The sequence below is a fragment of the Perna viridis genome, chromosome 9 (assembly GCF_037379345.1).
Source record: "Perna viridis isolate PV_CMFRI_1.1 ecotype Kerala chromosome 9, ASM3737934v1, whole genome shotgun sequence".
Classification (NCBI taxonomy): Eukaryota; Metazoa; Mollusca; class Bivalvia; order Mytilida; family Mytilidae; genus Perna; species Perna viridis.
In genome coordinates, this window is record NC_142453.1 from 36,759,312 (window position 1) to 36,786,825 (window position 27,514).

Here is a 27,514-nt window from a genome sequence, read left to right on the forward strand (position 1 = left end):
CCAGAGAAAGCTATATTTTCATATAGCCTAGCTGGCCGAGTGGTTTAGGGCGCTGGACTTTGTGCCACAGATGTCACAGCAGTACGAGTTCGAGTCCCGCGGAGGGAACGACCAAAAATTTGCATCGCAAATTTGACAGTTCTAACATCGTTTGGAATTTTTCAGACCTTTATTTATATATATATATGATATAAACGAGAACAAAATTAAAATAAATTCCTAAGCATCACCCGAGAAGCCTACGCCAGTAGAAGACAGTAAAGACAAATTCATATAATGACTATTTAAAGCCAAAATTCTTTATTGACTATCGATATTCGGTTTGGGATTTCTTAATGACCATTAAAACAATGGTTAGCTACGGAAGCCCGTTGGTATGATAGGTAGATTTTTTAATTTGATATAACAAGTTAGACAAGTTGTAATAGCAAGTTAGCTAACTAAAAAATATACACTGTACCTATTATACCAACGGGCTTCCGTAGTTGGCCAAACAAAAATAAAACCCTAAATATGGAAGCATTAAATTTTATCCATGTCAAAAAAAAATGAATTGTGTCATATCTATAGTGGATACCCTCAAATACGATCAACTGTACAATGTTTTAAAACATTTTGCGTCAGGAAGACATAGCTTCATTATGACATTGTTTTTCAATTGCTAAATTGTCATCCTTTTATTTGTTTTTTGTTTAAATAAAATGACGGATGATGCTAACTTCATGTCACTCTAGCTACCCTAAGATTCTGATGAAGTAATCAAAGTACATATCACAGTAGGAATTTAATTTAACAATATTTCAATCATACAAAAAATGTAACAATAGATAAGACAATAAATAATCTAGCTATTTATCACAGAAAAATTATGTCTCTTTACCAAAGCAAGGAATACTTAAATTGATTAAGACAACGTGATATGAATGGAGTGAAAATAACGCTCAATGATCTCTAGATATATGAAATGTTTTTAGGTGGAATGTAATGTTCAATTAAAACTTCCTCGAACTTATTGGCAAAGTTATGAAATCTTTGCACATCTTCAGGGGACGAACCAGGATCGACGTACTTTTCTCTAGTCATCCAGTCCCTGAGATCAATATACGGTAAATCCTCAAGGCTGATTTTCACAATTTTACCTGGTGCTATACTCTTATAGGCGAAAGTTTGTAATGCACTTAAACTGCCGCAAGTAGAAATGTATTTCGATGTTGTATTCCAACTTCCATGCAACACATGTCTAAACACTGTTGTCTGAGAACCAGGAGATTTGGCCTTAATCCCATCTTCAGCTTCTTCGTCTGGCCTGAGAAGTCTGTATACGTCCATTGTTTACATACAAGATTACTTCAAATGCAAAATGAATAAAAAATATTTGATAATTTACACCATAATGAACCTCCTGAATATCTTAAACTTTTACCCTCGAAATTATAAATCGATGAACATGGTGACCGTATTATACCGAATTGTCGATTATATTCATCATCAACCACGCATCACATGGAATATATATAACAGACAGAAAATTCAAATAGAATCAAGGTTGATCCAAATCACTTCTTATTTATCATTATCATTTATTAGGCCAATTTAGTTGATTTTTAATGTGTTATATGCTAACTTCATTTCGGTATAGGGAGTACTTATCATTTTTTATATAGATATAAGTGATTTATCGAATGTCCCCTGACGTGCAACAATTACAATAATTTCACTTGTGAAATAAATCGGTAAATTCATTCTCGCACTTTCCGCTACCAAAACATGATAACACATAAATCAATTTGCCGCCCACAAAATTTGAAATGCATGGTTATAATAGCAATAAATTATGTAGAAAATATATTTAAAGAATAGGATAGTTATTGTTTTAAAGATGAATAGCCTAGAAAGCTTTAAGATTTAACTTTAAGCAATATTTGCGTTCTTTGGCACTCGTGGTATCATTGAATTGGTTTATTCACCCTTTCCAATCAAAGATTTTTTTCATATATTAACTAAACTTGCTTAAGTATACTATGCGATATTTGGCACAGACCATTGAGCATTTTCTTCTCGAGGTGAGGGAGGGGGGGGGTTCTGGGATTTTATTTTGAGTTAGAAATTTTTTTACGCGGAAGCGCGGAAGTATTTAGTGTAAACATATTTTATTTAGAAATTCAAACAATAGTTTAATAACATAAATAATCGGATATATAAAGGATTCGGAAACAAGCTTTATTCTTTTATAAATAAGTATTTTTTTCAGTGGTTAAAGATTTTATTTGAAAAAAAAATCAAGCCCACTCCCCCCTAGGTTGTTTATCTTTTGAGTACGAACGTTTTTACTTCTGTTTGTTTTTTTTAACTGTACTTATTTAAGGAGAATGGATACTAATTCAACTTTTTCTTAGATGTTTTAATAGCTTATTATATCCTTTGCGAATAAAATCATATCCTCAGCCATCAGACATATCAGTCATTAATCAATCATATCCTCAGCCATCAGACATATCAGTCATTAATCAATCATATTCTCAGCCATCAGACATATCAGTCATTAATCAATCATATCCTCAGCCATCAGACATATCAGTCATTAATCAATCATATCCTCAGCCATCAGGCATATCAGTCATTAATCAATCATATCCTCAGCCATCAGGCATATCAGTCATTAATCAATCATTTATACATTGTATTTGCATGTCTTTCATTGCGCGCTTTGTTGTTGATTTTTTTTATTTTACCCTATTGTCGTTTTTTTTTCAACTGATTATTTAAACATTGATATACAATGGTTGTATACTGGAGGATGCTTCAAATATAGTATTTTCTTGTGTATAATGTGTGTTGTTCTTAACAAATATAATAGATTGAAAGCAAAAGTATGTAAATACAAACTAGAACAAGGTTCAAGGTCTAAAACTTTTTGTCAAACAAAATATTTTGTGTGTTCCTTAAGGTTTTTTTTAGAGAAAAAAGTTTTTTTATAAGATATTCTTATGCAAATGTCATGCAAATTATATTCAATCACCTTGCATTTTAACTAATTCAGAAACGTACAGTACATGTACATATTCATTTTAAGTCCACTAATAAATGTCATTGCGTATCGGTCGAGATACGTTACATAATTTCTCATGCAAGTTACTTTTTTGTATAAGTAAAGAATGAAATGTAAAAAAAGAAAGTTATTTGTTACATAAAACTATATTGCAGTACATATGTGACTTCTTTTTCGCGGAGTAATCGGATGTATTTTTTTTTTTTTTTTTTGTCATTGAATCTATCAACATGTAAGATGTTAAGATTTAACATGCTTAGTTTAAACGAGATTTTCAATTTGAACACTTAAAAATTGTTGTCGAAAAAAAGTGAGTGGAAACTGTTCATGCCTCATGTTACTGTGACATATAGCGTTTGTGAGTTTGTGAGAGGTGCCCCTTTCCATTGTCAAATGGAAAATCCCATTGGAGACTTGAAGGCTGTCATAACCTTCTCAAATAAACACGTTATGTGGATTTAGGTCAAATTTTATTTTTGATTTCACAATTTCTACTTGAATACAAATAATCTGCACTATGCATGAATGCTAGAAATGAATTCCACAAAATGCCTTACTTTGAAAATTCTTGCAGCGTTATTATTTGGTGTCTGACAAAAAAGTAGGTTCAAACTTATCAATATTTCGAAAATTTTATTTATATCGTTTATTAATAGTTTGCGGACTTCCAGAAATATAACATAAGTGTGGTTAAGTACTTATTGATGAACTATTTATATAGGTTTGAAAATTCCGTTGTTATAAATAGATAAACGAAAATTCTTACGTAACTAGGCCTTTATTGAGTAGCCAGCCAATATATCGTATCGTTTAGTTCAATATGGACTTCAACTAAGCCAATATGGAAACAAAAATATTGTCAAATTTTGCAATAATCTGTAATCACGTCTTTGGCATTTTTTATACATACTGTTTGGATTCGATGCCCAATATACACTTATCTCATATAAAAACTGCTTAAGCTGATATTTTTTTTTCAACTTCAAAACACTTTATGTAGTTATACTTCAGTAACAGTATTTATTTGATATTTTATTATTTGGATCTATCACAACAAATACTTTTAAGGCTACTGGTGGTTATATTCAGAGACAAATATATCAATAATTTCCCATTAAAGTCGCATTAAGTCGAGTGTACAAGACATTGCTTAACACAAACGTCCCAAAACTGGTATCAATTTATATTTTAATAATTTATTTTTTTACACGAAAAACGCATTTAACTTTTTCATTAAAAAATTAACCTAGGAGTCTATCAAAATGAATGTAAGTACATAGAGTCATTCAGATACATACTAATAGACTAACATTGTCATTGAATTTCAGGCGGTTTCAAAACTGTTTGCAAAATAGAATTTCCTTCGTTTTATTACCTCTAATGACGCAATATATTTGACTTATTGACTTTTACAAAACAAGTTGAATTAGTGAAAACTTTGGAGCGGTTTTTTTTTGGGGGGGGTTAATTGTTGTATATGCATACCAAAGAGTTCTTGGGGTTATATTTGAAACGTATTTTGTCAATGGTCTACAGCGTCTCTCGATTGTGTATTTTACGTAGAGGATTTTGGTTTTTAGTGATGCCAAGTAAAACACGGGCAAGCCCCTGAACGCATAGCGGTCAGTTACCCTCACCTTACCACGTACTGCCGGCACAAAAATATGAACTGTGGCCATTACATCTACTATATAGAGTTAGTCTTTATCATACTAATTTATTTATGGTGTAGGCATATAGATTGCCTATAGAAGCGAACACCGAGAGATTAAACATTTTCGAACCCTCACTGTTAACTTTACCAGCAGCTCTGGCGATAGCAATTAAAGTATAAGGGGAATATGTATAAAGTCTGGAATGATAACAGTTCTCCATGGATTAGCAATTAAAGTATAAGTGGAATATGTATAAAGTCTGGAATGATAACAGTTCTCCACGGATGATGGAAATATTTTACATATAACCTGTGAAATAAACGCAACTGACATCTTTACAGAATTTCAAAAAATGATTGCCTTCACTATCATAGAAAAGCTATGCTTCGATTTGAACAATACAGTTGAGGCTATATTTTTTCTAAGACGGATTAGGATCTTAACAGTGGAACAGCGGAGTGAAACGCGTACGAACACTTGTCAATGCATGCAACCTTTCCCGCTTCTCCATGAACGATATTTCATGAAGCACTAGTAAGCTGCACACACATTAATATTCGCCCTTGCTTGTTCATGTGCGGAGTCATTGATTCATGACTATATGCATTGTAAATTATCCAACCTTTCAAAATTACTTATTCTGACCTGTTAACAGTCAGAAAACATTTTGTTAAAACAATTTTGATAGACAATAAGTGGTTTTCAGAAAATCGAATTTATAATATAAACAAAATCATTAGATTTTAACAGAACATTTTATTTTCACATATAACTTATAAAATACCAAGGTCTTGGTGATATTAAGAATTGTCTTGCAATATCTTTTTCGACTAATTTTGAGTTGTCAGGTTGCTTTTAATGACTTTAATTTTAATATAACAAATACATGTATATGAAAACACAAGCAATTTGTATATATATTTATATATATATATCTTGTGCGAGTACCATACGGTATAACCATATGACTTATAGTCCAGAATACACGTCACTTGTGAAAGTAATTGGTTGTCATAGCAATGGTTCATTTTACTTTGATTTTTGATCTAAATATGTGGTTGGTAAATGTACATTTTTATGAGCAGTTTGTTATATATGGCCTTAATTAAAAAAATCGTTCTGCTATAATGGGTTCGGGGTCTGTAATCGCCATCGGCTACGCCTAATGATGACCAATGAAGACCAAGAACCTATAGCATACCGGCCATCTTAAAACCACCCATTTATTACTTCTCGTTTATTAATTACTTATTTATTAATTACAAAAGGATCACTAAATAACCGCTAGAAAATTTTGTAAAAACAATTGTTATCAAAATCCTTATCGTGCATTTAAAAAAACTTAACCCAGTAACATAATGCAGAAATTTATGGTAAAATTGAAGTCGGATTAACTTATACTCGGTGAAGAAATTCAAACAATATCACTTGTCAATTCGATTTTCTGGAAACCACCTACAGTCTGTATCATATATTCCAACAACAAAGTTTGCTAATGTAATAATTAATAAATTTATATGCATTAAAAATAAACCGTGAAATCAAACTCATTTGATATACTCAGCGAAAAGGTCTAGAAAATGTCATTTCAGTCATTCATTATGTTTACATAAAAACAAAATAAATCAGAATTTTTCTATTGAAGTGTGGTCAAATCGTCAATAGCGTAAAACTTGCTAGACTTTTTTTCGGAAGGCTTTAAAGTTAATAATTAGAATTCAAACGATAAATTTGTATATTGATAAGTTCTCAATTAAAGACATTCAAGAATTGTTGTACAATATGTCAAACGTAATTGTTTATGTCTTACCGTCTGTTAAAGTCCCAAAGTACTGACTTAATTCAATATATCGATTAACTTAAGAATCGGGTAGGTGTGTGGTATGAAAACTTTCGAAAATGCCCACGACACATACAAAAAATACAACAAGACATGCTAATTTATCCTTTTGAAATTCCTTAAAGTACCGATCAATTCCCGAATCATTTATATTTTAAAACATTAAAATTTTTCTTTGGAGATCTATGGAGAGTGATAGGCAGTTTAGAACGTGTTATACTGTCAGTAGTACAATCAAATTCCAACTTATATGATAACTATGTTTTTTATCCAACAATTAACATGTAGAACAATTCGCTCTTATGAGAAAGGCACTACGTTCAATGCCAGTGAAAGATTTATAAATAAATTGGTTGAAGAAGGTTTCCATTGCCATAAATACTGGCAACCATTGTCTTAAATTCAAAACCTATAAAACACCGAGACTTCATTAGATCCCTTGTATTGAACATGGAAGGACCTGTCTGAGCTAGATTTGGCTTCTTATTTCCGGTTAGTTTGAGTACTATTTTTGGTACCTAAGCTGCTAAAGGTCACTCCCCGAAACACGTATTTACACTATTTATATATTGCATTCGTATTTTTTTTTAAATTTTAATTAAATCAAATTGATAAATAATGTTGCCACGATTTCCATTTTGTTTTCTTTTATTTTTATTGTTTTGGTTTGTTTGTATGTATGTTTGTTTTTTTACGAAGCTTTGATAGGGACATACCAAGAAACAAAATAGATTGGATTGTGTGCGCTCAAAATAAATATATTTTACGCACAAAATATACATGTATATTGATTCGCGCAAGTCGAAAAAAAATTAACTACATACCACTGTAACAGTTGCTTTTTCTTGTTACATAGTGTTTGCTGGTATCGTAGAATGATGATCTGATAAACAAACCTAAATACCTAGTTAGTCTACAAATTTCAGTTGGAATATCTCACCTCAAATAATTAACACAATAACCAGTTTTATTTTTTTCAACCTTTTTATTTCATAGTCGGTACTGGTATTAGTGGAAGGTTATGTTTTTTCATGGAGCTTGATTCGAATCAATCCATGACGAAATAATCCTGTCATCATGACGAAATAATCCTGTCACCAATGACTTACATATATTATTTTATACTGTTTTGTTTCATCACAGAAGTTAAAACATGATAACATCACAAACATCCCCTCCCCTTTGTTAGAAAAGCTTGTTGATAAGCAAATAAATGTTTTAAATTTCCCTTTTCTTGAACTCCTCTGAATCTCCCTTTTAAAATCTTTGGATCCACCCCTGGTACCATCTCGTTTTTATCTAGTTTTACGTATTTGGTTTATTAAAATATGTCAATGGAAATTCTATTATATTACAAATACGATCTAAGATACACACATACCACTTGTGTGTGCAAAATATAACCATTTTGAGCGCGCAATATATATTTATGTGCACAATATAACTATTTGGTATCCAAAATATATTTTTTGTGCGCACAATATCTATTTTATGTGCGCAGTATAATACTTTGACCGTGCGATATTTAATTTGTGTTTAAAAATATAACTTTTATTATGTACAACATAACTATTTAGTGCGCACAAAATAACATCTTTTTAATCTTTGTTTTACCTTATCAGGGTACAGTAGTACCAATCCCATTATAATACAAATGTCGATATGCTGTACACGTATTTAATCAAAAAGGAAGATCTCAATCAAAACGAATTGTAAACAAGAAGTTAACCGATTCTGTCAATAATCTACTTACAGATAGATCAACCTACATGTTCAGTAGATAGACTTTTAATATGTTTGTATTTAATGTCCTTCTTTATTTAAGTATTGTGTATATCATCCAAATTGAAATAAGATTTTCAGAAAGTCGTGTTTATTAGAATAAATTATTAGCTATGTACATTGTAGGTGTTTAAATTACCTATATATAAATCTGTTATTTATACATGTACATTTAACATTAGTCTCGATCGCATAAAATCAAGAACCAGTAGATACGACGTTTAGAATTTCATATGAAAAATAACTACTGCGGTACATCTGATCTCCTCAAACACTATTAGTCCAGATAGTATATTTAATTAAAGTGAATCTAGCCGTCAATACCAGCCCGCAAGGAAGCTAGCCGTAGTATTCATGAGCGGGTGTCATCCTGGTTTACCCACTTTTAATTACAAGTTGTTTTAACACTTAAAGTTTGTTCCTGAAATGTACCTGTATTGTACTTGTAAATAATTATATATATATATATATATATATATATATATATATATATATATATATATATATATATATATATTCTCTAACCTACTTTTGTGGAGTTTTCATTGCTAGAACATTTGCTGCTGATGTTCTTAATTTTGTATTTCAGATAATCTTTCACCTGGAATCATTATTGGATACTCATCAGTCCATGCACAAGCCTGAGACTTGCACTAACAATGAGATCTGGACAACTCGTGAAGGAGAATGGATATGCTAAAAGGACTTCAATTTTGCTGAACATAAAATAAAATAGTCTATTCTCCGTTTATTGTAAAAGACGATCATTGGTTTGTGCAGCTTTTCATTTTCAAATAACTCCGCAAAGTTCAGCAAAATGTTTTATTTTGTGACATTCTGATATCGCACTCAAAGCATCTTAGTGATCAAAAGTTGTGCTGATGAATCTACAATATGGTCATTGAAATTATTGCCATGAAACATGTGGTAAAAAAATTCTTGAAACTTATATATTTTACTTCTTGTATCAAAGAAAAACACTGAATAAAACTCAATGTTAATGTTCAAGAGTATTTTATATTAAACAGGTGTAACAGTATTGTCAGAATGAGGCAAAATGAAGGGGTGGATCGTGTCCCTACATGTCAGCAAATATCAATTAGGATATGATACTTCTGTGTTTTCCAAGATTATATTGTGGTCTAATTTGAATGTACCAGGTGGACCGCGATCCTGAATAGATTCCTGTTCGAGACTCATGCGGTCTACTTTGTTAATAAGTATATAGCATACCAAAGAGTTCTTGGGGTTATATTTGAAACGTATTTTGTCAATGGTCTACAGCGTCTCTCGATTGTGTATTTTACGTAGAGGATTTTGGTTTTTAGTGATGCCAAGTAAAACACGGGCAAGCCCCTGAATGCATAGCGGTCAGTTACCCTCACCTTACCACGTACTGCCGGCACAAAAATATGAACTGTGGCCATTACATCTACTATATAGAGTTAGTCTTTATCATACTAATTTATTTATGGTGTAGGCATATAGATTGCCTATAGAAGCGAACACCGAGAGATTAAACATTTTCGAACCCTCACTGTTAACTTTACCAGCAGCTCTGGCGATAGCAATTAAAGTATAAGTGGAATATGTATAAAGTCTGGAATGATAACAGTTCTCCACGGATTAGCAATTAAAGTATAAGTGGAATATGTATAAAGTCTGGAATGATAACAGTTCTCCACGGATGATGGAAATATTTTACATATAACCTGTGAAATAAACGCAACTGACATCTTTACAGAATTTCAAAAAATGATTGCCTTCACTATCATAGAAAAGCTATGCTTCGATTTGAACAATACAGTTGAGGCTATATTTTTTCTAAGACGGATTAGGATCTTAACAGTGGAACAGCGGAGTGAAACGCGTACGAACACTTGTCAATGCATGCAACCTTTCCCGCTTCTCCATGAACGATATTTCATGAAGCACTAGTAAGCTGCACACACATTAATATTCGCCCTTGCTTGTTCATGTGCGGAGTCATTGATTCATGACTATATGCATTGTAAATTATCCAACCTTTCAAAATTACTTATTCTGACCTGTTAACAGTCAGAAAACATTTTGTCAAAACAATTTTGATAGACAATAAGTGGTTTTCAGAAAATCGAATTTATAATATAAACAAAATCATTAGATTTTAACAGAACATTTTATTTTCACATATAACTTATAAAATACCAAGGTCTTGGTGATATTAAGAATTGTCTTGCAATATCTTTTTCGACTAATTTTGAGTTGTCAGGTTGCTTTTAATGACTTTAATTTTAATATAACAAATACATGTATATGAAAACACAAGCAATTTGTATATCTATATCTTGTACGAGTACCATACCGTATAACCATATGACTTATAGTCCAGAATACACGTCACTTGTGAAAGTAATTGGTTGTCATAGTAATGGTTCATTTTACTTTGATTTTTCATTCAAATCTGTGGTTGGTAAATAAGAATGTACATTTTTTATGAGCAGATTGTTATATATGGCTTTATTTTAAAAAAAATCGTTCTGCTATAATGGGTTCGGGGTCTGTTATCGCCATCGGCTACGCCTAATGATGACCAATGAAGACCAAGAACCTATAGCATACCGGCCATCTTAAAACCACCCATTTATTACTTCTCGTTTATTAATTACTTATTTATTAATTACAAAAGCATCACTAAATAATCGCTAGAAAATTTTGTAAAAACAATTGTTATCAAAATCCTTATCGTGCATTTAAAAAAACTTAACCCAGTAACATAATGCAGAAATTTATGGTAAAATTGAAGTCGGATTAACTTATACTCGGTGAAGAAATTCAAACAATATCTCTTGTCAATTCGATTTTCTGAAAACCACCTATAGTCTGTATCATATATTCCAACAACAAAGTTTGCTAATGTAATAATTAATAAATTTATATGCATTAAAAATAAACCGTGAAATCAAACTCATTTGATATACTCAGCGAAAAGGTCTAGAAAATGTCATTTCAGTCATTCATTATGTTTACATAAAAACAAAATAAATCAGAATTTTTCTATTGAAGTGTGGTCAAATCGTCAATAGCGTAAAACTTGCTAGACTTTTTTTCGGAAGGCTTTAAAGTTAATAATTAGAATTCAAACGATAAATTTGTATATTGATAAGTTCTCAATTAAAGACATTCAAGAATTGTTGTACAATATGTCAAACGTAATTGTTTATGTCTTACCGTCTGTTAAAGTCCCAAAGTACTGACTTAATTCAATATATCGATTAACTTAAGAATCGGGTAGGTGTGTGGTATGAAAACTTTCGAAAATGCCCACGACACATACAAAAAATACAACAAGACATGCTAATTTATCCTTTTGAAATTCCTTAAAGTACCGATCAATTCCCGAATCATTTATATTTTAAAACATTAAATTTTTTCTTTGGAGATCTATGGAGAGTGATAGGCAGTTTAGAACGTGTTATACTGTCAGTAGTACAATCAAATTCCAACTTATATGATAACTATGTTTTTTATCCAACAATTAACATGTAGAACAATTCGCTCTTATGAGAAAGGCACTACGTTCAATGCCAGTGAAAGATTTATAAATAAATTGGTTGAAGAAGGTTTCCATTGCCATAAATACTGGCAACCATTGTATTAAATTCAAAACCTATAAAACACCGAGACTTCATTAGATCCCTTGTACTGAACATGGAAGGACCTGTCTAGATTTGGCTTCTTATTTCCGGTTAGTTTGAGTACTATTTTTGGTACCTAAGCTGCTAAAGGTCACTCCCCGAAACACGTATTTACACTATATATTGCATTCGTATTTTTTTTAAATTTTAATTAAATCAAATTGATAAATAATGTTGCCACGATTTCCATTTTGTTTTCTTTTATTTTTATTGTTTTGGTTTGTTTGTATGTATGTTTGTTTTTTTACGAAGCTTTGATAGGGACATACCAAGAAACAAAATAGATTGGATTGTGTGCGCTCAAAATAAATATATTTTACGCACAAAATATACATGTATATTGATTCGCGCAAGTCGAAAAAAAAAATAACTACATACCACTGTAACAGTTGCTTTTTCTTGTTACATAGTGTTTGCTGATATCGTAGAATGATGATTTGATAAACAAACCTAAATACCTAGTTAGTCTACAAATTTCAGTTGGAATATCTCACCTCAAATAATTAACACAATAACCAGTTTTTCAACCTTTTTATTTCATAGTCGGTACTGGTATTAGTGGAAGGTTATGTTTTTTCATGGAGCTTGATTCGAATCAATCCATGACGAAATAATCCTGTCATCATGACGAAATAATCCTGTCATCAATGACTTACATATATTATTCTATACTGTTTTGTTTCACCACAGAAGTTAAAACATGATAACATCACAAACATCCCCTCCCCTTTGTTAGAAAAGCTTGTTAATAAGCAAATAAATGTTTTAAATTTCCCTTTTCTTGAACTCCTCTGAATCTCCCTTTTAAAATCTTTGGATCCACCCCTGGTACCATCTCGTTTTTATCTAGTTTTACGTATTTGGTTCATTAAAATATGTCAATGGAAATTCTATTATATTACAAATACGATCTAAGATACACACATACCACTTGTGTGTGCAAAATATAACCATTTTGAGCGCGCAATATATATTTATGTGCACAATATAACTATTTGGTATCCAAAATATATTTTTTGTGCGCACAATATCTATTTTATGTGCGCAGTATAATACTTTGACCGTGCGATATTTAATTTGTGTTTAAAAATATAACTTTTATTATGTACAACATAACTATTTAGTGCGCACAAAATAACATCTTTTTAATCTTTGTTTTACCTTATCAGGGTACAGTAGTACCAATCCCATTATAATACAAATGTCGATATGCTGTACACGTATTTAATCAAAAAGGAAGATCTCAATCAAAACGAATTGTAAACAAGAAGTTAACCGATTCTGTCAATAATCTACTTACAGATAGATCAACCTACATGTTCAGTAGATAGACTTTTAATATGTTCGTATTTAATGTCCTTCTTTATTTAAGTATTGTGTATATCATCCAAATTGAAATAAGATTTTCAGAAAGTCGTGTTTATTAGAATAAATTATTAGCTATGTACATTGTAGGTGTTTAAATTACCTATATATAAATCTGTTATTTATACATGTACATTTAACATTAGTCTCGATCGCATAAAATCAAGAACCAGTAGATACGACGTTTAGAATTTCATATGAAAAATAACAACTGCGGTACATCTGATCTCCCCAAACACTATTAGTCCAGATAGTATATTTAATTAAAGTGAATCTAGCCGTCAATACCAGCCCGCAAGGAAGCTAGCCGTAGTATTCATGAGCGGGTGTCATCCTGGTTTACCCACTTTTAATTACAAGTTGTTTTAACACTTAAAGTTTGTTCCTGAAATGTACCTGTATTTTACTTGTAAATAATTCTATATATATATATATATATATATATATATATATATATATATATATATATATATATATATATATATATATATATATATATATATATATATATTTTTTTTTTTTTTTTTTTTTTTCTCTAACCTACTTTTGTGGTGTTTTCATTGCTAGAACATTTGCTGCTGATGTTCTTAATTTTGTATTTCAGATAATCTTTCACCTGGAATCATTATTGGATACTCATCAGTCCATGCACAAGCCTGAGACTTGCACTAACAATGAGATCTGGACAACTCGTGAAGGAGAATGGATATGCTAAAAGGACTTCAATTTTGCTGAACATAGAATAAAATAGTCTATTCTCCTTTTATTGTAAAAGACGATCATTGGTTTGTGCAGCTTTTCATTTTCAAATAACTCCGCAAAGTTCAGCAAAATGTTTTATTTTGTGACATTCTGATATCGCACTCAAAGCATCTTAGTGATCAAAAGTTGTGCTGATGAATCTACAATATGGTCATTGAAATTATTGCCATGAAACATGTGGTAAAAAAATTCTTGAAACTTATATATTTTACTTCTTGTATCAAAGAAAAACACTGAATAAAACTCAATGTTAATGTTCAAGAGTATTTTATATTAAACAGGTGTAACAGTATTGTCAGAATGAGACAAAATGAAGGGGTGGATCGTGTCCCTACATGTCAGCAAATATCAATTAGGATATGATACTTCTGTGTTTTCCAAGATTATATTGTGGTCTAATTTGAATGTACCAGGTGGACCGCGATCCTGAATAGATTCCTGTTCGAGACTCATGCGGTCTACTTTGTTAATAAGTATATAGCATACCAAAGAGTTCTTGGGGTTATATTTGAAACGTATTTTGTCAATGGTCTACAGCGTCTCTCGATTGTGTATTTTACGTAGAGGATTTTGGTTTTTAGTGATGCCAAGTAAAACACGGGCAAGCCCCTGAATGCATAGCGGTCAGTTACCCTCACCTTACCACGTACTGCCGGCACAAAAATATGAACTGTGGCCATTACATCTACTATATAGAGTTAGTCTTTATCATACTAATTTATTTATGGTGTAGGCATATAGATTGCCTATAGAAGCGAACACCGAGAGATTAAACATTTTCGAACCCTCACTGTTAACTTTACCAGCAGCTCTGGCGATAGCAATTAAAGTATAAGTGGAATATGTATAAAGTCTGGAATGATAACAGTTCTCCACGGATTAGCAATTAAAGTATAAGTGGAATATGTATAAAGTCTGGAATGATAACAGTTCTCCACGGATGATGGAAATATTTTACATATAACCTGTGAAATAAACGCAACTGACATCTTTACAGAATTTCAAAAAATGATTGCCTTCACTATCATAGAAAAGCTATGCTTCGATTTGAACAATACAGTTGAGGCTATATTTTTTCTAAGACGGATTAGGATCTTAACAGTGGAACAGCGGAGTGAAACGCGTACGAACACTTGTCAATGCATGCAACCTTTCCCGCTTCTCCATGAACGATATTTCATGAAGCACTAGTAAGCTGCACACACATTAATATTCGCCCTTGCTTGTTCATGTGCGGAGTCATTGATTCATGACTATATGCATTGTAAATTATCCAACCTTTCAAAATTACTTATTCTGACTTGTTAACAGTCAGAAAACATTTTGTCAAAATAATTTTGATAGACAATAAGTGGTTTTCAGAAAATCGAATTTATAATATAAACAAAATCATTAGATTTTAACAGAACATTTTATTTTCACATATAACTTATAAAATACCAAGGTCTTGGTGATATTAAGAATTGTCTTGCAATATCTTTTTCGACTAATTTTGAGTTGTCAGGTTGCTTTTAATGACTTTAATTTTAATATAACAAATACATGTATATGAAAACACAAGCAATTTGTATATCTATATCTTGTACGAGTACCATACCGTATAACCATATGACTTATAGTCCAGAATACACGTCACTTGTGAAAGTAATTGGTTGTCATAGCAATGGTTCATTTTACTTTGATTTTTCATTCAAATCTGTGGTTGGTAAATAAGAATGTACATTTTTTTATGAGCAGATTGTTATATATGGCTTTATTTTTAAAAAAATCGTTCTGCTATAATGGGTTCGGGGTCTGTTATCGCCATCGGCTACGCCTAATGATGACCAATGAACACCAAGAACCTATAGCATACCGGCCATCTTAAAACCACCCATTTATTACTTCTCGTTTATTAATTACTTATTTATTAATTACAAAAGGATCACTAAATAACCGCTAGAAAATTTTGTAAAAACAATTGTTATCAAAATCCTTATCGTGCATTTAAAACACTTAACCCAGTAACATAATGCAGAAATTTATGGTAAAATTGAAGTCGGATTAACTTGTACTCGGTGAAGAAATTCAAACAATATCTCTTGTCAATTCGATTTTCTGAAAACCACCTATAGTCTGTATCATATATTCCAACAACAAAGTTTACTAATGTAATAATTAATAAATTTATATGCATTAAAAATAAACCGTGAAATCAAACTCATTTGATATACTCAGCGAAAAGGTCTAGAAAATGTCATTTCAGTCATTCATTATGTTTACATAAAAACAAAATAAATCAGAATTTTTCTATTGGAGTGTGGTCAAATCGTCAATAGCGTAAAACTTGCTAGACTTTTTTTCGGAAGGCTTTAAAGTTAATAATTAGAATTCAAACGATAAATTTGTATATTGATAAGTTCTCAATTAAAGACATTCAAGAATTGTTGTACAATATGTCAAACGTAATTGTTTATGTCTTACCGTCTGTTAAAGTCCCAAAGTACTGACTTAATTCAATATATCGATTAACTTAAGAATCGGGTAGGTGTGTGGTATGAAAACTTTCGAAAATGCCCACGACACATACAAAAAATACAACAAGACATGCAAATTTATCCTTTTGAAATTCCTTAAAGTATCGATCAATTCCCGAATCATTTATATTTTAAAACATTAGAATTTTTCTTTGGAGGTCTATGGAGAGTGATAGGCAGTTTAGAACGTGTTACACTGTCAGTAGTACAATCAAATTCCAACTTATATGATAACTATGTTTTTTATCCAACAATTAACATGTAGAACAATTCGCTCTTATGAGAAAGGCACTACGTTCAATGCCAGTGAAAGATTTATAAATAAATTGGTTGAAGAAGGTTTCCATTGCCATAAATACTGGCAACCATTGTATTAAATTCAAAACCTATAAAACACCGAGACTTCATTAGATCCCTTGTATTGAACATGGAAGGACCTGTCTGAGCTAGATTTGGCTTCTTATTTCCGGTTAGTTTGAGAACTATTTTTGGTACCTACGCTGCTAAATGTCACTCCCCGAAACACGTATTTACACTATTTATATATTGCATTCGTATTTTTTTTTTAAATTTTAATTAAATCAAATTGATAAATAATGTTGCCACGATTTCCATTTTGTTTTCTTTTATTTTTATTGTTTTGGTTTGTTTGTATGTATGTTTGTTTTTTTACGAAGCTTTGATAGGGACATACCAAAAAACAAAATAGATTGGATTGTGTGCGCTCAAAATAAATATATTTTACGCACAAAATATACATGTATATTGATTCGCGCAAGTCGAAAAAAAATTAACTACATACCACTGTAACAGTTGCTTTTTCTTGTTACATAGTGTTTGCTGATATCGTAGAATGATGATCTGATAAACAAACCTAAATACCTAGTTAGTCTACAAATTTCAGTTGGAATATCTCACCTCAAATAATTAACACAATAACCAGTTTTATTTTTTCAACCTTTTTATTTCATAGTCGGTACTGGTATTAGTGGAAGGTTGATTCGAATCAATCCATGACGAAATAATCCTGTCACCATGACGAAATAATCCTGTCATCATGACGAAATAATCCTGTCACCAATGACTTACATATATTATTCTATACTGTTTTGTTTCACCACAGAAGTTAAAACATGATAACATCACAAACATCCCCTCCCCTTTGTTAGAAAAGCTTGTTAATAAGCAAATAAATGTTTTAAATTTCCCTTTTCTTGAACTCCTCTGAATCTCCCTTTTAAAATCTTTGGGTCCACCCCTGGTACCATCTCGTTTTTATCTAGTTTTACGTATTTGGTTTATTAAAATATGTCAATGGAAATTCTATTATATTACAAATACGATCCAAGATACACACATACCACTTGTGTGTGCAAAATATAACCATTTTGAGCGCGCAATATATATTTATGTGCACAATATAACTATTTGGTAACTAAAATATATTTTTTGTGCGCACAATATCTATTTTATGTGCGCAGTATAATACTTTGACCGTGCGATATTTAATTTGTGTTTAAAAATATAACTTTTATTATGTACAACATAACTATTTAGTGCGCACAAAATAACATCTTTTTAATCTTTGTTTTACCTTATCAGGGTACAGTAGTACCAATCCCATTATAATACAAATGTCGATATGCTGTACACGTATTTAATCAAAAAGGAAGATCTCAATCAAAACGAATTGTAAACAAGAAGTTAACCGATTCTGTCAATAATCTACTTACAGATAGATCAACCTACATGTTCAGTAGATAGACTTTTAATATGTTCGTATTTAATGTCCTTCTTTATTTAAGTATTGTGTATATCATCCAAATTGAAATAAGATTTTCAGAAAGTCGTGTTTATTAGAATAAATTATTAGCTATGTACATTGTAGGTGTTTAAATTACCTATATATAAATCTGTTATTTATACATGTACATTTAACATTAGTCTCGATCGCATAAAATCAAGAACCAGTAGATACGACGTTTAGAATTTCATATGAAAAATAACTACTGCGGTACATCTGATCTCTTCAAACACTATTAGTCCAGATAGTATATTTAATTAAAGTGAATCTAGCCGTCAATACCAGCCCGCATGGAAGCTAGCCGTAGTATTCATGAGCGGGTGTCATCCTGGTTTACCCACTTTTAATTACAAGTTGTTTTAACACTTAAAGTTTGTTCCTGAAATGTACCTGTATTTTACTTGTAAATAATTCTATAACTTATTATTGAATTAAGTGAAATATGCACATTTTAACAATAATTTTTTTTAAAAATTGTAAAACTTGTACACTTAAAATACTTAACAAATTTGCTGGAATCTATTCAGGATCCAGGTCCACCTGGTACATTCAGATTAGACCACAATATAATCTTGGAAAACACAGAAGTATCCTACCTAATTGATATATGCTAAAAAAGAGACATATTTTTAACATGTTTAACAAAATATGCTCAATTTTGAATAAAACATCCAGCTTGTACGACGAGCAGCAGTCCTACCACTCGTACCACAACACCTACTTGAAGACCTCGGAGAAGCTGACAACTTACCCGACACAACATCATTCATGGACTATGTGACAGATTTTTGGGTTGAATGACGCCATTTCGTATGAAATTAAAACCAGACCTCCAACCACCTGGAAGGCTGGCATAACAAGACCAAGAAGAAAGTTCAGCATGTCCACCCAAACATCGAACAGATCACAAAGGTACTACAGAAGACCCAGGCTGTTACAGAATGCGCCATCATCTAGTATACATCAGGAGGTGATCACCCAACAAAAAAGACGCAGATACAGAATGGTAGACACCAGACTTCAGCTACTCAAAGACAGGGAACAACAAGGATTCATCAATGTGGTAGACTACGCCGACGCAGCATCCCATGTACTTCACTTGGACGAAAAGACTAATTTCTAAATGACATTGTAAATATTGTATTTTTGTAATATAAATCAACAATGCTTACTTGAATATATTTTGTGATGAAATATGCACAATTTGTAAATTCATTGTTTTGTGTTATGTATAGTGCTTCATATATTTTGTTTTCGAAATTATGTGTCTTAAATTGTGTTTAAACAAGATAAAATAATTTTTATGTGCTATGATTGTCTGATATAGTAGTAAATTACTTATCACTACTGTTATATTTATTGTTCAAATTAATTGTAAATGACTTCAGTGAAGTATTATTGAAGTATATAAAGATATATTGTTCATCCTTTTTTTACATTTTTGTATTAAAAAGAAACTACACAGTGAAAGCAGAATCTTCTCTATACACAGAAACATATAAAATGACACCTATATATTTAGAACAGACTATACAGTCTTATGGTCAGTGAATCCTTTGTCTTTTTTGTTTATTTAACTAATTAATAATTGGTGTAATTAAATGTGGGCAAACCAGGATTAAACCCATGAGCCTTCAAAATTTGAATTAAGTTATTTATATAATAAAAATGTTAAATAGGAATAAAAATAAGTAGATTTTTCTAAATACAATGTATTGTTATATTTTTTGTCTTCAATGGTATTATCAAGGGCGGGACCGGGTCCAGAAATTTTTAAATAGGGGGTTATAGGTGGTTTCCCGAAAAAAGGGGGTTCCAGACTATTTCCTCCTTTTTGGCAAAATTTTCCACGGAATTAACAAAATTCTCCAACTAAAGGGGGAATCCGACCACGCCCCGTGGATCTACATGTACCACTGACTATAATGTTTTGGTAACTCGCCGTAATACAAATTTAGTGTATTAGAATAGTTCTGTATAGAATCAAATTTATAAGTATGTGATCAAATTGTTCAGAATCAATTTTTAGTATTTCTTTAATCGATCCTTCCATGCTTTCCGATAGTGTACTAAAAATTCCGTTATTTTAATTTTCCGAGTTTTTTTTCCACAATGTACGTGAAGAATCAAACTAGAGACCACAGACCACAGCGAGAACTTGTTTTGAGGCACACAATTAAATTAGATATCCATATAGAAAACGGTAACTTAAAATTAATTTATTTGATGGTCCATTTAAGATAACAAACGCATGTCTACATGTAACAAAGATATTTAGATAATGTAAATTCCTTATAATAACTTATTGTGGACATTTGGAACTTCAAGAAGGAGTCACACTTGATTGTGTTCTTATCTTAGAGTTTTATAAACAATTATTAGTTACCATTTCAATGATACTGAGTTTTTTCAATGAAAAGTTCGTTCATTCAATTACATAGTCTTTATATGGTGAAATAAAATACTGATTTGAATTCAAGTAGTTCATCAATATTAAACAAAGTCTGCATACTGCAACGCATGTCTAAAAGACGGCCGAATCCATTCATTTACATATGGATGATCGATCTAAATTGAAATCGATATATATATATACACGCTATTTTTATAAACTAATGGTGACAGAGTGTTATGTTTCCGCTCGTGCGTGTATAAAATCTCACCGACTTAAGTGCCTCTTACAATACTTTATGTGCAGGACCAAAATAAGGTTTATTTACATAAAGTCTACTTCATTAACCTTTTATGAATGAATAATGATTAAGAAGTCAAAGAAAATCATTATCATAATTATTAACTAAAACCAGAATTACCACTCTATACTACTTCTATTCATTCAATTTCTACGCGTACATTTTCATCACCGAGATGTTCACTATCAGTGATGTCTTGATGTCTCCGACTATGCCTAGAGGTTTTCATCCTGTTGATAAGGTTCCCAAATCTTTGCATTTCTTGTTTTCTCTGTCTTAAATAATTTCGACCATTCTGAAGTACGCTGCCTAAATACGTCATACCATCATCAACGATTCCATCAACGAGTCGTCTGCCATTTTTAAGTATTTCTCTTCCATTCGTACCAATTACTCTCGTCAATCCTTGCACTCTGTCTCGGACTTCTTCTATTTGGCTACTATTTACGCCAACATCTTCCAAATGGTCCCTAGCTAAGTCAAGGTGTTCACTGACTTGCACGCCAACTGTATCGGCAACATCAGACACGTGGTCGACGGTATCACTAAAACAGGACAGTATACTTTGTTTTAAAATATTGAAGTTCAATTAGCCAACCATGATACGATGTTGACAAAAGTTGTCTTCACGCATAGTTGTATTGTATGAGAATTGTAGCCGAATAATCACGGAAGATGAATTATATATCATGAAAATAAAAAGTAATTCAGATATTACGAAGATCGTCAGGTTCAACTTGTGATGAAAATTGAAATTAAATTTTGAAATAAAAATTAATGAAACCTAGTACTGAGGCCAAGCGGTATTATAAAAAAAAAATCCTCAGTTTAGCCAAATATTTTTTTAACTATATCATTGGTCTATATTTTAAGAGCTGGCTATACATGTATTGATACTTATTCACAGGAAAACCCTAGTAAAGGCTCACCTCTCCTCTCTCTTAAAGAAACAATTTGGTCAAAACATAAACAAAGCCGTCAAAACGTTCAAGTTTAAAATCGAATCACATCGTATTGTATTCACATTTAATGTTTCTGTCAAAATATCAATTGGCTGCGATAAGTAGTTGTAGAGAAAACTGCCTCCCTGGGTCGACGAAAGACATGGAAAATGCAAAATAAGATGTGCAAATTAACATCATGTCATAAAGAAGGTGTGTAAGTTTCATTAATTCAACTGTTTTAGTAGAGTTGCGGATAGGGAGATACTCTCTCAACGGTTGACGAATGACTGTCCATGTTTTGCATCAGGAAAACCCAAAAGTCGTTCAGATGGAAAAGCAAAACATGAGGAGCACAATAACACCATGTGGTAAAGAATATGTAAAAGTTTTATTGAATTCTGTTCAGCGGTTTCAAAAGTCTTGTGGATAGTAAACTGGAGGTGGACAGAAGAATAGAAGGACGGACAGCATTATCATCATATACCTCCGGCTTTTTAAAACATGAATATGATTAGGCGAAAATATGGTCCGCTTTAAAGAAAATAAAATTATTGTTTCAAAGAGAGATTTTTAGGTAAGAATAACTTAACATACGATAGTTTGTGGCTAAGTTTACAAACACGTGTTTCATATAAAGAAAATTTAAAAAGCAATGTTACCTAACACGGTCCCTGACATCATTGTAAAATTCTCCAAACCGTGAAAACAAATCCCATCTCTGTAAACAAAACAAATGTCAGGAAAGCATTTAAATCAAACAAGTCGCCAAATATACAATTTAGTATGAATGAACCAATTAATTGAAACATTTTGATCCTGATAATAAAATACATATCAGGAATGGTAGCGTATGAAAGGGCTTCAAAGGTTTTAATTATAGGTTTCTATGATAAACGGAAGTTGGTGTTCCTTTTGAGGTTGTTAGAATTGAAAGATGAATCACAATGTTTGATGTTAACCATGTCTTACATTAATTAACAGCATAGACGTAAAAGCAAAACACGTGCTATCAAATCAGTATATTTCTGATCTGTGTAAGTATTTACTATTTTATAAAGGTTATTCAATGGTGCAGTTATAACGTTTTACCATATCTGTTCCTTTTCTATCCATAAGTTACCTACTTTTGCCCTTCGGAGAGACGCTCCGTTTAAGACATGTACCAATAGACAAACAACCGCCAATTTCAAAACCAGCTGCATCCTTGTTGGCTACTGTAAACATAAACAAAAGCATTTTTAACTTTCAGGTTACATGTTTTTATTCATGTTTCAGAGATGTATATTTTGTGAGTAAAACGGGTACATGCTCCCCTGTATTCATAATAATTTATCCGCATGTTACCAAATATTTGTGTGTCCAGCTATTTAACTTGTTTACTTTCAAAGGTGTATTTCTACCCAAGAATACATACATGTATTTACAAAAATTAAACACAATTTTCAATACTCATGCAAATCGATCCTTAATGATGAGTTCCTTACTTTCAGATAGTATCATGAAGTATCGATATGCATGATTTCAACAATGCAAGTGTTGAACTGAAAATCATGCTTAATTGTTTTTGAATAGATTGAAGTCCACTTTATTTGAAAACCACGACTTTTCGTATTGAATTCATGTTATTTTTACGTAAAATTCTACACAAGTTATATGGGAATGAAGAAGTAGACTATCAATTAATTTTAAGGTTTCCTACTACTGATTTGAGATTTTCAGTATTTCGTTTCAATTTTGGGTTTGAGAAATTTTCGGTACTTTTATGACGAAAGAGTAAAAGTAATAAAAAAAGTGTGAATAAATAAGTATCTACTTACCAAATGAAATGCTCTACACCTAAATACCAAATCAACGTTTTATAACATGTATCTAAATGTTATAAGCCTCTCTGTGATACATGAATCATATGACCAGTAAGAAAGAATTTCCGTTTTACAAGAGCTCCGGTATAAACTTATCACTCGAAGAGCCTAGTAATTATCGAAATAAACTTTATATAAAGTAATTACTTCAAGTACTTTAATTCCGGCTAAGTCGAGATGAGTCCAGTAACCGTCGCTGCCGGTAGCTGAAAGGAAGATCTGATTAAAAAAAATATGTTGTATACAAGAAGTCAACCGACATATGTATACGGTTGGAACCATTCGATGCTAATTATGAATGACTGGGCCTCAGCAATTCAGTCGCTGAAGATGGGCGACTTCTTGCACGCGTAAATTTCGTTTTGGATGTGTGAACCTTGTTTTACGCCATATTCCAAAGATAGCGGACAGCATAACCACCTTCTATACTCAAATGCATTGCAACCGTCTTGCGCTTACTTGCATTTCCATATAAAACAGGCTACATGTGCTTAGATAAAAAACGTTGAGTGTAACTTTTAAAGAAGCCTGCAGTGTTCTTATGGTCGACTTCTAAGATACTGTAACTATTAATGTGAAAGTGTGTTTCGCATACGATGCATTGAATCTAAAGTCCCTCTAATATTTATTAAGCAGGGATCGGGTCTGTGCTAATTCCAAAAATATTGATGCCCATACTGTGACCTGCGATATGAAAAATTAATGTCCCATGACATGCATTCAATAAAAAAGCATGTGTCCAATATTCATAGATGATTTATGTCAATCACTGCAAGCACATGTATTTCTTTAATGCCTGAGTACACAGCCTTGACAATACTTATAGTGATGCGACAGAAATATATTTTTCTGGTTTTTCCCCGGCATGTAATGAAAAAAAACTACAGCGCTACTTCCCCTCTTCGGCAAAAAAGAAAGTAATGTCCCATGATGAAACTGAGGGAAACATGTTTTTTCCGGTTTTACCATGTTTTGCTTGAACCGTTTGTTAGAATTGTATTCCACAAACCATTCTCAGTCTATAAACATTTACAAAATTAATCATGAACAAATGAGTATATTTATTTAACTAATGAATTCATCAGCGTAAAGACCGCCTTTTATAATGTTGATGTTTTAGAGAAATTTCTTTTTCAACAACAAAAAAGCACGGATAGAAATAACTCCTCAAGTAGATGTTGAATTTGGCCTGCGGAGTAAATTTTAAATAATATGTTTCGGGGTGCGAAGTGTATCTGTTTTTTTCAATTAATTTTTTTTACAGGAAAAAAAACCATTTGTAATGATATATAGTTTTATTCAATATTTACATTCTTATTTGAAATAGCACTTTTCTAAAACAAAATACAATAAATAATACAAATATATACATATTTCCATGTATAGTACAATTCTAAGTATTTACAATTTACGATCTCAAGGCAGTAATGCCTATATTGAAGGCCGACGTGTCACCCCGAGTGTCATGTCCACATATTGTTCACCGCACAGTTACAAGAATCTAACGCTATATCTAGCAGACTCCAGACGGAGCTATAGAGTTGATCCTGTGTTCTTATATTTCAATCCTGAATATCCTTTCATTACATGTTGCATTCTATAGCATCAAAATTGTGGATAGCAAGACCCTTGTTTACAGAACGGAACGCATCAGTAGCCCATTTGTGGTAATACTTTTATTGCGGCAATCGGACAGGTCACGTGTACTTGCATGGTTGTGGTAAAGTCGTTCTGGCTGTTTGAGGGAAATATCCTGAATCTACAAAAGATATTAACATAATAATTGTTTAAGGTTAATACTAGCATGTATTTCAAGAAGTAAAGTAAACTTTTCGCATTGTGCCTACTCACATTAAAAAAAAGAATTAATGGATTGGTTATGCACCATAAAACGAGATCGGACTAGCCTTGTGACGTACATGTAAGGCCCGTAAAAAAAACGGGGTACTCAGGTTTTGAAGTATTACAGTAACGGAAACAAAACGAAACAAATTAATCAGAACTTACCTCCTGAAGAAGAAGTTTTGTTAGTCTATGGTTAGAGTAATGGTTGGCTGAGGCAATCAAATCATGTACCATATCAGGTCTAATACAAGTAATGGCAAACTCCCAACATGCATTCTTCAGACAAGATAACTCAAACTTTTCTGCTGCAATCAGTAATCCTACAAATTAAAAGAGTCAATGGTTACTAAAACATAACAAATTATAAAACATGCAAATCAAATGAAAAAAAAACTATTACGGGAACTCAAGGAAAAACTAGTGGAGATAAGGCATTTTAAGTATAGCATTTCGTTATCATTTGCTCAGTTGACAAATACTAGAGAACAAATATTTTACCATTTGGTAAGATCCGCCATTTATTCCAATATGTCAGATTTATTACTGTACTGTATTAACATACCTATAACCGCAAACACGTCCACGGATACAACACCGCAGTGAATATACCGCATTAATCGCTCAAACACGCCCGGCTTATATTCCTCCATTGTTACTATCAGTTTCCGTGGCAACGATTTCTTTGAAGATTTGTGTGACGCCTTTGGTCTGAACAATTTCCGCAATTCTTTGAGTTTATTAAATAATCCATGTTTTTTGTAGCTGTGTTTAAGTTTTACTTCTCTTTCCTTGGCCAGAATCACTTGGTAAAACATCCGACTTCTTGACGCTAGAATTGCCCTTAGTCCGTGAACTGGGTACTGGTTAGGTCCTACCAAGAAAGTGACGTCACAGAGATCGGGAACAGACAGGATGTACTTCAGATCTTCACACAGCGCATGCTTGTCTTTGATGACCATTAAGTTTGACTTTTCCTGGTCAATACAACACGTGTAGAACTCATCTGATTTTATAAATGAAAAACGTTCATAAACAAATCTAATAAATGTACTACAGTCATCAAAACATTTTTTTCTCAAATCTTACTAACAATTAGGAGGGGTTGAAAATGGGTCAGTGTATCAAAGGTGCTTAAAAAGAATAGCAAATACAGAAAAATTGTGAATAAGAAAAAAAATAAACGAGAATATGAATAGAGAAATAATATGCGAAATAAATATGAATGAATAAATTACAATGTAAACATCGTTACTACCTTCAAATAATAACTTACCTTGAAAAGCTTCGTTATACGACATTTTCAATGTTGAGGGTAAAACGAGTTAAGATTGAAATGATAACTTCAGCTTTTTGATGATTACAAAGTAATTGATGACAATTAAGTAAAATTCAATCCTTATATACAAGTCAATTGTTTATTTAATTAAGTAAAGCTGATGACTAGAAGATGATCAATAGAGTTCACACTCTGTTAGATAAACATAATGAGGATAGTACTCGGTCTAATGCCTCGGATAATACTCAAAAGAATACACAAAGAATGACATTACTCGCCTTGATCCAGATTAAACCCGTGATATTGCTCGATTGATTATTGTATTTGATTAATATGAAGTTTTAATCGTAAGTAAAATTAAATTTTGCATTTTTTTTCTCAAAAACTACACGTTTAATTAATGATCTTTATGTTACTATTTGAATAAATCAAAGTTATTGTAAC

The 27,514-nt window shown here is 31.8% G+C and overlaps 3 protein-coding genes and 1 long non-coding RNA gene across 8 annotated transcripts; 1 reads left to right on the forward strand and 3 right to left on the reverse strand.

Moving 5' to 3' along the window:
• Positions 1–769: 769 nt before the first annotated feature.
• On the reverse strand, positions 770–13,389 carry LOC148608217 (uncharacterized). Of its 2 annotated transcripts, none has more exons than XM_088547243.1 (2): positions 13,304–13,389; positions 770–1,347 (listed from the first exon to the last, which is right to left on the reverse strand). In XM_088547243.1, exon 2 carries the CDS (start codon positions 1,327–1,329, stop codon positions 952–954), a length of 378 nt encoding a protein of 125 aa, XP_088403369.1. In that variant the 5' UTR covers positions 1,330–1,347; positions 13,304–13,389; the 3' UTR covers positions 770–951. The 2 variants fall into 2 exon arrangements, with proteins under 2 accessions (XP_088403369.1, XP_088403368.1); XM_088547242.1 differs by lacking the exon at positions 13,304–13,389 and adding an exon at positions 8,298–8,425.
• LOC148608218 (uncharacterized) lies at positions 7,864–20,520 on the forward strand. Of its 4 annotated transcripts, XR_015915580.1 has the most exons (4): positions 8,637–8,771; positions 8,916–13,345; positions 13,973–18,421; positions 19,126–20,520. It is a non-coding gene; the product is annotated as an uncharacterized LOC148608218 (long non-coding RNA). The 4 variants fall into 4 exon arrangements; XR_015915577.1 differs by lacking the exons at positions 8,637–8,771; positions 19,126–20,520 and adding an exon at positions 7,864–8,339 and having other exon boundaries at positions 13,973–14,391; XR_015915579.1 differs by lacking the exons at positions 8,637–8,771; positions 19,126–20,520 and adding an exon at positions 8,512–8,578 and having other exon boundaries at positions 13,973–14,391.
• A 134-nt stretch (positions 20,521–20,654) lies between these two features.
• Positions 20,655–24,061, reverse strand: LOC148608219 (uncharacterized). The gene is made up of 4 exons (XM_088547241.1): positions 23,905–24,061; positions 23,212–23,301; positions 22,747–22,805; positions 20,655–21,688 (listed from the first exon to the last, which is right to left on the reverse strand). The coding sequence occupies exons 2-4, from the start codon at positions 23,287–23,289 to the stop codon at positions 21,283–21,285; spliced, it is 543 nt and encodes a 180-aa protein (XP_088403367.1). The 5' UTR covers positions 23,290–23,301; positions 23,905–24,061; the 3' UTR covers positions 20,655–21,282.
• Positions 24,062–25,275: 1,214 nt separating this feature from the next.
• Positions 25,276–27,188, reverse strand: LOC148608220 (serine-enriched protein-like). The gene is made up of 4 exons (XM_088547240.1): positions 27,068–27,188; positions 26,357–26,797; positions 25,957–26,114; positions 25,276–25,708 (listed from the first exon to the last, which is right to left on the reverse strand). Exons 1-4 carry the CDS (start codon positions 27,090–27,092, stop codon positions 25,583–25,585), a joined length of 750 nt encoding a protein of 249 aa, XP_088403366.1. The 5' UTR covers positions 27,093–27,188; the 3' UTR covers positions 25,276–25,582.
• Positions 27,189–27,514: the final 326 nt, after the last annotated feature.

What these genes read in the sequence shown, in the direction of transcription:
- LOC148608220 (XM_088547240.1), bottom strand. Translation starts at nt 27,092, where the DNA reads ATGTCGTATAACGAAGCTTTTCAAG. An exon ending in GTATAACGAAGCTTTTCAAG is followed by an intron (nt 26,798 to 27,067) that starts GTAAGTTATTAT and finishes TTATAAAATCAG; the next exon opens with ATGAGTTCTACACGTGTTGT. An exon ending in CAAAACTTCTTCTTCAGGAG is followed by an intron (nt 25,709 to 25,956) that starts GTAAGTTCTGAT and finishes TATCTTTTGTAG; the next exon opens with ATTCAGGATATTTCCCTCAA.
- LOC148608219 (XM_088547241.1), bottom strand. Translation starts at nt 23,289, where the DNA reads ATGCAGCTGGTTTTGAAATTGGCGGTTGTTTGTCTATTGGTACATGTC. An exon ending in CGTCTCTCCGAAGGGCAAAA is followed by an intron (nt 22,806 to 23,211) that starts GTAGGTAACTTA and finishes TTTTGTTTACAG; the next exon opens with AGATGGGATTTGTTTTCACG. An exon ending in GATGTCAGGGACCGTGTTAG is followed by an intron (nt 21,689 to 22,746) that starts GTAACATTGCTT and finishes GTCCTGTTTTAG; the next exon opens with TGATACCGTCGACCACGTGT.
- LOC148608217 (XM_088547243.1), bottom strand. Translation starts at nt 1,329, where the DNA reads ATGGACGTATACAGACTTCTCAGGCCAGACGAAGAAGCTGAAGATGGG.